At 34.4% G+C, this 16280-nt stretch overlaps 1 protein-coding gene across 1 annotated transcript in view; it reads right to left on the bottom strand.

Moving 5' to 3' along the window:
• Nucleotides 1–2143: 2143 nt before the first annotated feature.
• Nucleotides 2144–16280, bottom strand: part of HOMER1 (homer scaffold protein 1) — a 64600-nt gene continuing 50463 nt past the window's right edge. Inside the window, exons 6-9 of the mRNA XM_015816427.1 lie at nt 15382–15538; nt 11913–12023; nt 6002–6082; nt 2144–3425 (exon numbers count right to left, since the gene is read on the bottom strand). Coding sequence (XP_015671913.1) covers nt 3237–3425; nt 6002–6082; nt 11913–12023; nt 15382–15538 — 538 coding nt within the window. The 3' untranslated portion in view covers nt 2144–3236. The remainder of the gene's footprint in view (nt 3426–6001; nt 6083–11912; nt 12024–15381; nt 15539–16280) is intronic.

Below are 16280 nucleotides of genomic sequence, written 5' to 3'. Positions count from 1 at the left end.
TTTTTTAGGGGGAGAATCTCCATTTGTTGTGAAAGAAGAAACTTTTTATGGTACCCCAAAAAATTGCTCCAGTACAGGAGATGATTGGGTGGGATCTCCTGGATTGCAGTCTCTTTTATAAGTGAAATAAGATCTTCTGTTCATGTAACTGGCACTGATTTCCCAAAAGTACTATCATATTATTGATCATTATTATCCATAATTTACATCTGAGTATCTTTCAAACAGGACCAATTAAATAGGTGCTTTATTTGTCTAGCTTTCAGCTTGCTTATATTAAAATGGTCATTAAGCAACAAAAGCCACTTGATTCTGAATAAGCCCACATTGTTCCATCATGAAACTGGTGCCCATTAGCTTCATTTGATGAATTTTGTGGCCTGGGATCAAGGAATTCTAGATGGAAGAATGAAATTATTGGAAAATTCTGGAGTAGAGTTATGAGAAAGAGGCCCCAATAACCAACTTCCAGACAGGGATATACTTATAAAACCTTTTTATGTCAAAGTCATAATTTCACAACATGACACTCTAATTCAAAATCCAGTAGCACCTGAAGAATTAAGGTAAATGCTGCCATTCAATGAACAGTTTATAATTCTTAAAAAGAGTTCAAGAAAGAAAAATTAATAAAGTACATTCTCCAGAACAGCAGTTGTATTTCAAAATAAAAACTGTATTTTGTTGGGTTTTAAAAGAATTTTTAACAAGACTCCATAATTGTCATATAACAAGTTATACACAATGTGATTGTTCTTCGATGTAAATTCTTGTTTGCTTTTCTTAGTCTATGACAATCAAAAGTGTTTTCTGGCATATATGCTAGTGCAGGAGAGCCATTTAGTTAAGAACAACTGAGTGTAATTGTTAACATATAATTTCTAACACCCATCTAATGTAAATGAACATTAAAAGATTTGTAATATAATTAATTTATATGTGCACTTATATTTACCTTATCCCATATACATGTTAGATGACATTTGGGAATTCAGTGGTACAGCCCTCTTAGATTTTATTTTACAAACAAAAGAACCCAAAGTCAAGCATCTAAATATACATGAGAAAAGAAATTCCCAAATATTGATTTCCGATTACTAATTTTAATTTCAATAGGAAAATATCCTAAATGTGCACATTTAATTTTTTATATACTGTATATACATATGTGTGTGTACATATACAAATAGGTTTTCTTGTACAACACATATACACAGCATTGAAGTGGAAATACTTTGTAAACTTTTTTCCCACATGTAAATGTCCTTGTATTAAAAATTTATTAAAAACAATGTTACATTTTTTGCCATCAAATTTCTGTTCTAACTTGCTATAATTAAGAATGCCGAGCAAGAACTTACTTCATTCGTCCCAGAATTACACCAATTTTATACTTTGCTGAAGATGTTTCTGAGTGACGCTCATCTAGCAACAGAATGAGGTGCAAACTTCTTCAGGTAAATTAAAATCAGGTAATCACTACTGTTCTGATCAATAAGGTTGCACATCATCAACACTTAGCTATTAAGTTTTTAAAAATCACCAGAGAAAGCTTTTATCTATGAATGCAATGAACAAATATTTCCCAATAATAAATAAAATAAGTGATAAAATACTCTAAAACATGGACAAAACAAATGATGTGTACAGTACATATAGTATAATACATCATAATTTAGTGTTTAATTAATAATAATCCTGATATTTCAGGAGCCACTTGTTAAATTACAGATAAAGAAAATGTCATTTTATAAATTAAGCCAAATATTTATCCCATTTTAAATATAAATTAGAGTGCCTGTATTATACAGTATATACATACAGTACACACATAAAAAACCCGATTTATATTATCTAGCTTTGAATAGCAGTCCTTAAGTGGAAAAAAATACAGAGTTTATAGTTAAGCTGTATTTTATATTTAACATCCAAATTAATTTGGTGTAAATAAAAAGGTCAGTGCATTGTTGTCTGATTCTTTTTTGTTAAATTTTTAAAAATCTTTTGCAATATCAGACAATCTACAGCAAGAGTGGCTGATTCCCATTCAAGAAACATAGATTGACCCTCAATTTGCTTTTCTTTTTTTCCTTTAAAATAATATATATATAAAGAAATACATATTTGGCAAAAATATTTGTAAATTACATCAATACAACTTAAAAAGAGGTTCACTGAGAATAACTGAATTCAGGTCTTGTTTTGAAATTCAGAACGTAGCCTGGCTAGTCTTTCTAATAAAGATGTTTCATGAACATACAGCAGAAAAAAAATTCTCTATGCTAATACAATCATTTCCCCCCCCCCTCTTTAATTGCCTGAGCAAGGTCAATGCCCTAGCAATAACTATATTTGCACAGTTTCAGAATTCTTGCTAAATAAATTAGTAAAAGACATTTTGATAAGAAAAGATAAGCCCATGTGATATTCGGTAAGCATAGATTGAACCTTATTAGAACATAGCAAAATTTAAAATACCTTTCAGGGACTTGCTTGTCTTCATAGATAGGCTTCAAAATGCATAACAAAATGAAATACATAATTTCTACATACATGAATTCCCAATAGGAAAAAAGTAAACCATACACTAGACAATATTATAGAACACCAGAGAGAACATCGTAAATAAAGACAGTATCTTCCAGTATAAAAAAATGGAAGAACTCTATACAAGCATTAATTCATTAGGTCTGAATTAAAGATGCAACTCTCTCTCACTCCTGGCAAGAATTAATTGGTAATGCACTGTTTTTCTCAACAGTACAAAATATCCTGAGAAATTATTCAGATTACAACAAAAGAGAGGGCTGTCATCACAAAGTTCTTGCACAAAACACAGCATACGGTTGCCTTAACAAAGAAAATAAAACTGATTGCCTACATTGTGTGGAACACTAAGAGGGATGTCATTTGAAGCACTTCTTATTATTTCATTGGCTAATAATTAGAAAAGGATTGCATTCAATTACTGTTAATACCCTCGAGTTATCTATGGCCAATTATATACAAGGAGGTAATTTGTACTTCAAGTTATTTTTTTTTCAACTAACTACAAGCTGAATTCTGAAATTTCACATTGAAATACTGTATATTGTATATTGTTGAAAATTTAAAACAGGCCCTTCTGAAGGAGCATTTTTCTAATTTTGTGCAACTTTGATGCAGATCCCAACAAAGTCCTGTATGAAGAGAGACAGTGCATCTTTAAGAAGTTTGGCACTGAGATCCTGTGTTCTTTAGCTGCATTCTATTAGCTTGGCCAGATTATCTCGTAGTTCTGTAAGTTCAAAAATTTTGCCATCAAGAATTTCTAAAAGTGTTTTCAAGTTATTGCGAAAAACTTCTTGTTCATTCTGACTTTTCTCCAAACGCTGTTCAAGATCGGATAGTTGGCCTTCTAGATCTTTATTTCGAACTTCCACTTCCTTAAAAAAATGCAATATGCAAAGTAAATAAAATACTATTTTAAAATTCTATTCTTAATGTTACACAGAAATATCATGGTATAAAGTATGCTACAGTGTGGTCCAGGATAGAACCTTCCTCACAGTGTAATAATCATAACATTGTATTTATCTGTCTACACGTAAGCCAATTGTAGAAGATCACATCTGTTTTTGGACTGAGAACCATGTTTAGCTTTGTTGTACATTTCAAAAAATGAATATGACAAGCAAAAGACAGTGAGACAAAAAGGAATGCAGGATCCAATTTGAGTCGGTCACCAGGACCAGAGGTTTAGTCTTCCAAGCTTTCAGATTCGTGCCGGAGCTTCCATCCTCAGGGAACTTCTGCCTAGCAGAGAGAATGCACAGAATACCACACACAGAATAGCCCAAAGCAAACACTCTGCTAGAGAGATACTCCCTAAGAATGGGCTCCAGTACGAGTCCGAAAGCTTGCAAGATTAAACCTCTGATCCCAGTGACTGACCCAGACTGGATCCTGCAACATTGTGCTGGGACACCTATATTTGCTTTCATTCATCAAAAAGGAATGGGCAATTGCCAGAGCAAACAGTACAATATAAAATAATAAATTATGCACATAAGTAAATATTTTGCCTCTGGCAATGGGAATCTGGTTACTTCCAAGAGATCTAGAATTAAACCATTGGAGACAAAAAAAATTTATTTTAACTGAATATTGTGTGTATATATCTGTTTGGATTTGTTTATTATTTGTATCTGATTCATAAATACACATAAACAAATCACTCAATTTTGTAATTATTTGATTCCATTCTGAAAATCATGTAATTCTAAGTACTTAGTGTCCTGGTTAGTAATATTTTTAATGAAGATTTCTACTTAACTTTGGTGACAAATTGTATACCACCAAAATTGGGTAGCAACAAAGGTGAAGGGAACTCTAGTGCCTACATATATAGTTAAGGGATGGTGTTTTTACTAAGGAGCAAGGCACATATCCCCATAATTACTGAGATAGAGCATCACAGATGTTATATCATAGAGAGCATGATTTGAAGGGGACCCATCTTTATCAGTGTTTCTGATATAATTTAGAAGTCAATATAGGCTAAATGTGTATGAACTGCTTCCTCAGTATGATTTAGTGTAATTCTATTTTTTAAAAAGTTAGCAAATATGTATTTTAATCATTTCCCACTAACTGATTTTCAAAACGATTATAGCTCTGCAAAACCTTTCTTCTCACATCTATAAATTTTGTCATTAAATTCTTCAAGACAATAAACTGATATTTATCTCATGTCAAATAAATAAGCAACTACAACATATTCATAATTGGGCATAAATTCTTCACTCATTACATAAGTAGCTTGTCCAGGCAATTGTAAAACATCAATTGTGAGAATAAACGGAAAAATCTAGCTTCAGCCAAAGAGATGTAAACTATCTATATCTACAGATCATTAAGGAATATAATATATAAGAATCTGCAAACAAAACTCCACCATATGACAGTATAGTTTTGAGTAAAAAGTAATGTTAGCTTCCTGTGAAATCTGAATTGTCTGCCATGAAAAAGCAAGTTTTGGAGTAATAACATCAGCATTTCACAAGTTTAAGCACGTAATTTTTAATCAGCATGAATTAAAAGTCAATCTCCCTCAAGTTAAGTTCAATTTCATAGACTTATTATTAGGTAGAATAATGTATGGTGATTTCATAAACTTGTGTTTGGCGTAAAAAGTCTTTGGTATCTCTTTACTTTCCTCTGAACAGATCAGCTATTACATAAAACACTTACATAAAACTTTTCACACACTAAAGCCTTCTTTAGTTCTTATGAGAAACATGATTAAACCATTTTTTGCCATTTTGCCTCCTGACAATCCATCTTCTTGTCAGCATCAAATGATGCCTGGTGTTAACCCTTCCATTCTCTTGACCATATGGCACAAATACTCTCGGTCATTCCCTGCCTTTATTGACTCATCCTCCTTACTGAACAGCAAGTAATTCAAGCTGCCAGTGTAATTCCCAGACACAAGAGGGAAATAGTTTGACTGATTCTCAAGTCATCAATAGAGTGGCCAAGTATCCATTAACTTGGAAGTGTAAGAAAAAGCCTTGAGTTTAAACCCAGGAGCACAGATTTTATATATCTGGCCTGCCTGCCCACTCACATGCTCCTCTGACTTCTTTAAATTGCAGAGGGCATCTTCTTTGTCTGCAATAAAAGATTCTAGCTAGTTATCTCTGGGAGCTTGCTGTGATTTACTGCTGAGTCTGGATATAAAATCTGACACACATTAGGTTAAGTTCTATTTTGACAGGGAACTTGCAGAATAAGCAAGAGAGCAGGTGAGGAGCAGTCTCACATGGAACGTTTGGGTATCCTGATGGAAGAATGGGCTCTGTTGTGCACCTTGCTGCTCTACTGGTACAAGACTGAAGATTTGAAGATGCTATTTAGGGGTGAATGGTGCTTTAAAACTTGTCATATTCTACTAGCCTGTGGGTGATGTATATAGATTAAATTAGATCTACACAGATCTCCCACCACTGTTACTTACTTGTAATTTCTGAGTTAAAGAGTCCCTTTGTGCCTGAAGTTCTCTGGCATTATCAATTTCTTCTCTCAATTTTTCTATTTCCTAAAGAGAATAAAATAGCATATTACCCAAACTGATCAAAACATAGATAGTAACTTTAGCCTTGGACGATTCAACCATATTGATTGATGGATATAGAGGGACTGGCTATTGAAACATTAAGACTTGGAGTCAGCTTTCCAGATGTCAACCACATTAGTTATTTACAGATCCCTGACTACTACTTTCTAGGAGTACTAAAGGGGTACTACTGCAATATACTTTTTAAAAATGTGAAATTACTGTATTAAATAGACTTCATTCATTATCTGCTCATTTCCACTACATTCGCCTTATATTTTATGTTTCTCCTGACTTACTCTACTCTCACCACATATAACAAGCAAATAAGAGCACCTTCTCACACATATCCCACTTTCATTTTTCTGGACCACATACACTCATTACTTTTCTACTAGCATTTTATGTCTTAAAATTTCTCCATCCCTCTTTCCCAACTTGTGATTTGCAACATTTGCAATGTTAGATAGATTTTATGATTCAAAGAGTATGGATCTAAAAATTAATTTAGTAAAGAACAAGGTTGATTTGCTGATAGGGAAAATTGTGTGAAACGATTGCACATTATATAAAAATGGTAAAAAACTTGCACAAGTAAATGAATGAGTTGCTGGATGAATTAGTAAGATTCAATTGTCAATCTTCAGTGCATTTTGCCAATGACGAATACAATATAAGCTTTCCAAAGTAGACCAGACTAGAAAACCAAAGTCACAAATGCTAATATTGCTTTTGTTATATATAAAAAGTAACATAATCTTGCAAGTCTGAATATGCTTCCCCTCCTTTCCTATATCTTTGTGGAAACCAGGGAGGCTGTCATCTGAGAAGCTTTCTCAAATTGCATTTCTGACCTAGACTCAGAATTCTTTTATCTGACTATTGTCTTGGTTGGAACTCTTCCTCCTGTTCTTCAAATTATTAGTTCTGCCCATTACAAGAATAAGGAAGTGATTTCATGTTACTAGAAGGCAGAGCAAAATCAATTTAATGATACGAAAGTAAAAAAACTGACTGAAGAACTATAATTCAAATTATACAACTGATGATAGAGAAAAGTCTAAATTAGTGGCATAAAACCACAGCCCATTATTGCCTCCAGAATCCTTCTAGCTATCTCCAGAACAATCCAGAGAGGTGGCGGTTCAAAATGTTTTTTAAAAAATATTTGTATGTTGGGAAGGCTTTTAATGAACTAAATGGCTTATAGCAATTGTTTTAACTCTTAAAAAAATAAAAGTTTAATCAAATCTCATATACTGGCCCCAGCCATTTTTGAACTGTGATTCTCAATGTGGCATGCAAAACCTAGTGCAACCCTTGAGCTGATTGGCATGGCATATACTTAGTATAAAGGAATGGCAGAAGAATTTTCCTGGTGTTTTGTTTTATGTTTTGCAGAATGCCTAGCAAAAAGCTCTTTCCATAATGCAATATTGTTAAGCAAATTTTAAATGAATGATAATAATTAAGGAGTCCTGCATGGATGATTACCAGCTAGTTAGAACACTGACAAAAAGGCTTCTGAAGATATAAACTAAAAGGTCTCAAAAAATTAAATGGGATTTCATAAAAGCACCAAAGATCACATTCACAAAACTCTGAAATGCAATCAAAACCTTCTAGCTAAGTAGCTAGTAGAAACTTCCCTGAAAACATTTTATTTGAGGGCTCCTTCTATCGTGAACTCGTCTTTGAAACATACGGTGTCAATTACTGCTATAGAAAATATAATACACTGCCAAGACCTCAGGAGTGATATAAAAAGGCAATCCCTACTCATTATTTATTCTTTGGGGAAGTGAGCAAGCTCTGCTAGAAGCAGCAAAGCTTTTCTTTGAACTTCCTGCCAATGCACATCCTCAGAGTATAGAGGTCATTCCAGATATCACAGTCTCAAGAGAGAATACCTTGAATCCTAATAAAGCGGCGTTTCAGGCATTGAAGGGTAATATATAAAAGCCATTTAAGAAATGGGTTACAATTCGTTTGTACACCCTTATTGTTCTAAGGAGAATATGTTGATTCTGTTGCATATGGAAATAAAGATGTCTTCTAATGGAGCAGCGTAAGGCATTGTGAATTATTTAAAAGCCAAGTATTTAGCAACAGAGCACTCTGATCAAACAGTTTAGGATTACATGCTCAGGCATGCCTGAAAGCTGTACTTGTTTAACAGACTTTCCAAAAAACAATACTAAAAGCTTATGCTATTCTGCTCCTATGTATGAACCCAATTCAGTCCTGAAGCTAATTCTATAGCTGTATCTGCAGTATCGTCTATATATATTATAAATATGTTTTATATTTTCATATTTCATGTGTTATAAGGATACTATACTACTCATTTATCTTATAACACCTACATATAATATCTTTTTTGATTGGCTTATATTTCACTTATATTTGTAAAAGTTATTGTCAACGCTGCTAACATCGGATGTTTTGCATTGACAACAGATGGAAATGTAGCCATCTTTTTCCCTTTTGCTTTTAGAGTTAGATAATGCTGGGAGGGGGGGAGATGTGAATGAGAGTCTAGCTAGACATAAGAACACTAAACTTAGCATGAGAATCAAGGTTATTGAGCCCAGAGTTGATAAAGAATTGGCGGGCTGGAGAACTGAAGAGGAAGCCCACACTTCAAGCTAATTGGGGAATGTGATTTATGACAGTTAATTAGAGGAGGGAATTGTGCTTTGATACTATGTGCCCAGGGGGTATTCAGTTTTTGGCTTTAACTATGTAGTGCCGATATTATGCTACTCGAATAAAAGACTCTTGAACGTAAACAATGCCTCTTCTTTTGAAGAGTTTCATCTGTTGGAACCATGACAGTTATCTTGTTAAGTTACTATATATCTTATTTTCAAAAATTCTTGTTTAAGCTTAATTTCCCCTCAATATTTCAGTCATTCCTCAGTCCTAGTTCTCTTCAAATTAATTACTTTTAAATTTCAAACTTTTCATTTACATATATCATCCCAATATTTTTGCATTTCATATATTGTAAAAAATACTATACTACTTATATCTCTTATCCCTCTTACTATAGAGCCCCCTTATATCCAAAATGTTCTGTTCTTTTAACCATATTCAAACAGGTGTTTACTCATGTAATATTCCATCTGGTAAGGCGAATCAAACCTTCTGAATCTAACTCTGGCTTTCTTCTTTTGCCAAGTAGCTTTCCAAGTTAATACATTTCACCTGTCAGGAAGTTCCTGTATTTTTGTGGGTATTGTTGGGAGTGAGAAAGACAAATTATGTAGGATATATGCTTTTTGTCTTCCAAACTCTAAAGATTCTCCTGGCATTTCTATAGTCCATTTTGTTAAATCTTCTTTCTTGTCCTCAGGTTTGTTTTGACATCCTGAAAAATAAAGTATCTTTTCCATTTTTATTGTTATGGCAAAATCTTGTAGATTTTTTCCTGTTTGTGTTAAGTTGTAATTCTCTTCATTTGTACCTTCACTGTTTAAGTCATTTTCTTCAAGTTTGTGTTCTATTATCTGATTTGTTTGTTCATTCTTTATCATCATTTTTTGAGAGTTTTTTGATTGTAAGTTTAGACTGGAGTTGTGCTCATTTATGTCATCAAAGTTGTTTTTGATCTCCTCATGGTTTGAATCTATTGTCATTTGTATCTGTCATAGCATTGCATACATTTCTTCCTGAAAGGTATCTGTCTTGTCTTGGAATATAGCTTCTGGAGGTCTCTGATATTCTAGGCTAGCTCTTTCAGGAATAGGTATTAGATGTGGTTTCCTGTCATTTTTTGATAAGTATACAATATCCATATTGTCTCCCCCTCCAAATAGTCTTTCATCAGTGCCGTAATCTCTATGATTAGCCTTGTCAAACTAGCCAATCTCAGAATCCAAACAACCCAATCTTATATAGTTCTTATCTTTATATATGGTTTTTGTAATCCAATGTGTTTCCAATTGTCAAGGCATCAGTGAAAGCAGTATTTTATCACAGTTCTTCTATTTAGGGGTCAGTTATTAATTAGTCAAAATTGCAATCCAGTATATTTAGCCACCTTGAGTCCTTCCTGTAAATCCCCCCCTGAGAGATTAGCCAAGTTTTTCTTTTTCTGTAAACAATTCTTGGGCTTAAACAGCAGTCAGAGTATTTCTTTTTCTGCAAACACTTTTTAATCTTATGGCTGGCTGTATGTTTTATTTCTTTGTTCCCAGTTGTTTTCTTGAGAGTTATTAAAGTTCAAGGGAACAGATTATACTTTGTTTCTGGGCATCTTGCCAATTTCTGAATCAGTCTTGTTGATGTTCTACACTCTAATTCTCCACTAGATATCAGTAGTTGTTTGTTTTCCAGCTTTTTCAAACAAAAAGTTCTTCTTATTTTTTTTATAATTTCATCAGAACCCTTTAGGGTGTAAAAATCTTAACAATTTCATTTCAATATATTTCTTTCCCCCTTAAAGGTTAATTCGCCACTTCCATCTATGGAGGAATGGGGGTGTAGTCCCCTCCCTTCACTTTTGGAGGATTTCTTACTTTGGGGATCTTTCCCAAGGAATCAGTTACAAACTAGAAGAGAAAAGATCGATACTCTCACCAATTCCAAGCACGCTGTTCACCGTTGTTTGAGTTTGTGCTCTTGGACTTCGGCTGCAAGTAGCTAGGGCTAGACACTGGTGTGCAGCTAGCCTTTTGCCTGTCAGGTTAGAGGGCTTCCCCTGGATCGAACAGATCAACTGCCTTTTTCTTTGTTGCCTCTCCGGGGTGACTTTTGACCCATTTAGGGTTCCCTGGCAGGGCGAAACTAGCTATGGGGTGTGGAGCTCCACAATCCCACAGCTGTGAGCTACAGCGCAAAACCAGAAGTCCAAAAAATGTTCTGATTTTTAAGTTCCAGTTCAAGGATATTGTATTTTTATGCTAATAGCAGAAATTCTGGGTAATGTGCAGTCAGTTTGAAAATGTTATATATATAAAAAATAAAACTATATTATAAAAACAATATAAAAACCAACACAGAGAAAAGCCTAACTGACAAAATAAAAATAAGGAGCAGCAATAATAATAATATATACTACTGATATACATTCTATGTACTTTTGAGTAGACTTGTAAAGAAGTTTAATCTCAGATATTGTATACATCATTAATACCTCATTCAGTATATGCTTCAATCATGCATCAGATTCAACACTACTGTGGGCAATGGAATAAGAAACTTCTATAGAAATCTATTAGAAGATATCTGCAGCTCTGAGTGAGTTTGGTGAAGCCAAATCTACCTTCCCTATGTTTTCTTTCACCCTCCCTTTCTCTTCCCTGCAATATTTAAACTCAAGAGAGTGTAATGCTTACATGAAAGAGACTAGGGAGTGGGGGATGCATGGCTCAGAAAACTCATAGAAAAGAAGGCTGAATTAACCCTTCCCTCAAAGAATTCCCCCTTAAAATTCTGTTACTTCTGTTACTATCAAAGGATGCCTTTTAAAAATAACTGATGCAAGGATATTTGCATGAGTGTGTGTTCGTTTACATTTGCGGGTGAAGCAATGGCTTTAGAAATATTGTAGTTTAAAAACTCTTCAGGTTTTCTTTTTTTGCTAAAGTATAATTGTTGTTAGATGAGAAGGGGACTGGGCTAAGGAAAAAGTAATGCAGGCTGAATAATGCTTTGGTTCATACCTTTGATGCAAATTTACCTTACATTCTGAACCCAATAGATCATTTATTAATTCTAGTCACATCAACCTAAAACTTTTAATCTTATTATATTCTTAATTTTTTTTCTAAAGTAACTACATGAATCAGTAAATACAACAAAATACCTCTTCCTTTTTCTTCAGTGTTGCTTCTAATTCTTGTATTGTCTGATTTAATTCTGTTTTATGAGTTTGGACTGCATTTGCCTGACTACTCACACACTCCAGCTCAGTCACCTGTAAAAATAATACATATAATAATAATTCAGTAATTAGAAGACTATATGAAAAATTCTTCCTTCTGAAATATCTAGATCAAAGCATCAATGCCTAGTGGATAAAGAGAGGAGAGAAATTACTGTGATATGTGATATTTATAACCAAATAACTAGGTAGCACATGACATGTTGGGTCATATTTCAGATATATTTCCTTACCAGATTCCTCAAAGCTTTCAACAATGGGGGAACTCCTAATGTACTTGAAATGTTCTTAAAAATTCAGGGAGATATTCAGAGCTGTATCTGCCTTGAAAATAGCCCAACTGTATAGTATAGTCAAACATCAGGAGCTGAGCACAGGAAATGTTTTATGACATTTTGTATTATTTCACGGGAATCATAGATCCTGGATTCTGGATACATTCTGAAAGTTAACCAATTTGAGGTGCAAATAGTTTGCCATTGCTAGGCATAAATAAATGAAGAGATACATTTTTGTTTTGCCTTTCTTCATCCAAATTCTTAGAGCTACCCAAAATCAAATGGCAATAGCAGTATAATTAAGATGACAAAACCCCAGGCACCTAAATGATCTACTTGGCATTCCTTACAAGTAAATAAAAAAATATTCCTGATAAATATTCCTAGGAAGCCACTATGCTTTATAGCAATAGAAAACATTGAAGAACATACAGTAAACCTTAGGGATAAGAGATCCACCTCTTTGTTAGAGACAAATTAAGTGTCCAGTTAAATGAGTAATCTGTGCTTGGATTTCCATTGTTTCTGTTTTAAATAAAATTTGCTACACTAATTTTTTTAATCATAGCAGTTATGACATTGCAGTGGTAAAACAGTTTGGTGCTCCCCCTTTTTTTACTGTAGGATACTTTAGCTTTGTAGGGTAAAGTAAGGGCTGTTACATGCAGTTTGTGGAAAAATGGCAGGAAAAATTTAATTTCACTCCAGCCAAAAGGATACAGCATACAGAATACAGAATAACAAAATTAGAAGGGACCTTAGAGATCTTCTATTCAAGTAGGAGAACTATACATGTAGTCCTCGACTTACAATAGTTTTTTTAGTGACTGTTCAAAGTTACAACAACACTGAAAAATGACCATTTTTCACTGTTACGACCGTTGCAGCATCCTCATGATCATGTGATCAAAATTCAGATGCTTGGCAACTGGTTCATATGATGCTGTAGCCCAAGGCCATGTGATCACCTTTTGCAACCTTCTGACATGCAAAGTAAATGGGGAAGCCAGATTCACTTAACAACCATATTACTAACGTATCACGGCAGAACTGAAGAACAGAACGTATCACTTAAGAACTGAAGCAAGAAATGTTGTAAAATGGGGCAAAATTCATTTAATGAATTCAAATGAATTCATTTAACAACAGAAATTTTGGGCTCAATTATGGTTGTAATTTGAGAACTACCTGTACTATTCCAGACAAATGGCTGTCCAATCCCTTCTTAAAAACCTCCAGTGATAGAGCACCCGCAATTTCTGGAGGCAAGTCGTTCTACTGATTAATTGTTCTTGCTGACAGGAAATTTCTCCTTAATTCTAGATTGGATCTCTCTTTGTTTAGCTTCCATTAGTTACTTCTTGTTTTGCTCAGGTGCATAGATTAACCCTCATCTCTGTGACAGTCCCTCAAATTTTGGAGGACTGCTACCTTGTTTCTGTGTTAGACTAGACATTCCTAGTTCCCACAAACATTCATTGTATGGTTTAGCCTCCAGTTCCTTAATTACCTTTGTTGCTCTTGTCTGCACTATTTCTAGAGTCTTGACATCTTTTTTGTATTGTGGTGACCAAAACTGGGTGGAATATTCCAAAGGTGGTCTTACTAAGGCAATATAAAGTGGTACTAACACTTGACATGATCTGTTGATGCAGCGTAGGACTGCATTGGCATTGGGAAAAAAATAGAACTTTCAGGACTTGAGCCAAAATATCCTCTTTTTCATAAAACTCAGCATTTAATTAAAGCAGGATCAGGTAAATGTTTGATGGCTTTGACTGAACTTTTTTAGTTTCATTGGCCATCAGGAGGTACCACATAACCCTTCTGTCCTATTAGGACTCATCTAACATGGGTAATCAGATTTTATTCTGTGAGATTCAAACATCTACTGGGAATTGAATTCCTGGACTTGGTATTCTTTTCAAAGCTGCAGATAGAGGTACAGTAAATATATGCCCTCAATTTTCAAGGTTTAGGGGAGATTTGAAAGGGTTTGTTGTTTGATGAGCACTAAGCTTTTTGATAATTTTTGACACCATATTAGCTTGGTTTGAACTCAACTGTTTATGTTGGTAATTTGTTAGTGGAAGAATTAATGCAGTTATGGAGTGCATTAGAAGAAGCACTTCATCAAAGTTGCATGAAGGCCTTATTCCCCTCAACACTGATGAGACTCTATGTGGAGTACAGTGTACAATTCTAGCCACCATATTTCCAGAAAGATGCTGACAAGTTGGAACAGAGCCAGGGCAACAAATATGATACAGGTACTTGTGGACATGTCCTATAAAGACAGGCTGAAGAAACTTGGAAGATTCAGTCTGGAGAAAAGAAGATTCAAGGAAGACATGATATCCATCTTCAGAAACATAAAAGAGTGCCAAGGGAAAGATGGGCAGAAATGATTCTCCATTACTACAGAAATCAGGGCTAAAAGTAATAGGTACAAATTGCAGCTAACTTGATTTTGTTTAATTATAAGGAATCTTTCTCTGACAGCATGGTCTATATAACAGAACAGTCTACTTACAGAGGTTGTGATTTTACCATCTTTGTAGACTTTGAAGAAGAGGCCACCTCCTGAGAAACATTTATTTGGCTTTTCAAACAACTGCAGGAACTTGGAACAAATTACCCTTATGGATCTTCCAATGCCACAGTTTCATGAATGTATTACACATTCACAGACAATCATCAGCAGGCATGGCTTGGCTCTGCAACCAATCAGTGTTTGGAAGGTATGCTTTGTGCTGCCAGGCTTAGTAGAGGCTTGCTTGTCCAGTCATCAATTAATCATGTTGTAGGGCAGCTAAAACATCATCAGAGACTGCTCATAATAATAAGTATTAAACTTCTGGGATAATTAGTACATAATAATTATATTACTCAAGCATTTCTTTCAATAATGGGGATCAGTATGGAGACAGAACACCTGGATGTACTTGAACTTTCCACAGTCTTTAATTTCAGGAAAGGGCAAATAAAACTTCATATGGATGGATTTTGTTAGTCATTAGATGAAGTGATAACCTACTATAATAATATTTTAGTCACACCTTTCCTCAAGTCATAGCTATAACAGTTTCACTACACAAGTGATGTCAACTCACTCGTTTATGTAGACGCTCTGCTTCATCTTGATACGCAGCAAGCTGCTGTTTCCATTGTTTCACATTGGCAGTGGACTCAAGGAGAGCTGCTGTCAGCTTGGCGTTGTTGCCCTTTAGTGTAGCAAGTTCTGCTTCCCAGTGCTTGCTGATTGCCGAACTAAGGATAAAATTAGAGTGGCCACATTAATAAGCATCCCTCAGATGTTATCTATCCCTTTTTTAATGGATGACTTTACTATACAATACAATATTGTCTACATCATATTGATTTTCAGACTGAATAGATAGTGTGGTGATATAAAGTTATAAAGTGTTTACCTGTTTGAAACGTATGTTACCAATATTTTGGAAAAGAAAGGGACATTTATGCAGATATTTTTCCAAAAGAAAGACCATAAATGCATTTTTGTATATCATATGTCTGTATTTGCATCATACATTCATGTTAGAGCTCTGCTACAGTTGTTGTTCTAGACTTTCCTTTCTCCACTGCAATGTGAAATCTCATTTATTTGAATCAAATATATTTATTGTTCAGAACATATTCCTTGTCTTGCAGTTCAAGTAAAGAGAGCAGACTTTGAAAAGCTATTTCACAGGCCTAGTAACGAAGATTTGTATTGGGAAACTATTTCAATACATCCATGTAAAGCTTAAATATTTCAGTCAATGAATGTTGGTTAAAAATAAAATTATTTTGCCAGTTGCAAATAGTGGAATTGTGTCTAAAGTGGAACCTATAGTTACAGTTTAACTCAGAGCTCTAATTTTTTGCTCTGTGTGTATACAGTATGTGTATGTGTATGTAAGAGAGAGAGAGAGAGAGAGAGAGAGAGAGAGAGAGAGAGAGAGAGAGAGAGAGAGAGAGAGAGAGAGAGAGAGAGAGAGAGAGAGAGAGA

Source organism: Protobothrops mucrosquamatus, unplaced genomic scaffold (genome assembly GCF_001527695.2).
Source record: "Protobothrops mucrosquamatus isolate PMUCROS unplaced genomic scaffold, P.Mucros_1.0 scaffold450, whole genome shotgun sequence".
NCBI classification, from domain to species: Eukaryota; Metazoa; Chordata; class Lepidosauria; order Squamata; family Viperidae; genus Protobothrops; species Protobothrops mucrosquamatus.
This window is presented reverse-complemented; position numbering and strand designations above follow the sequence as displayed.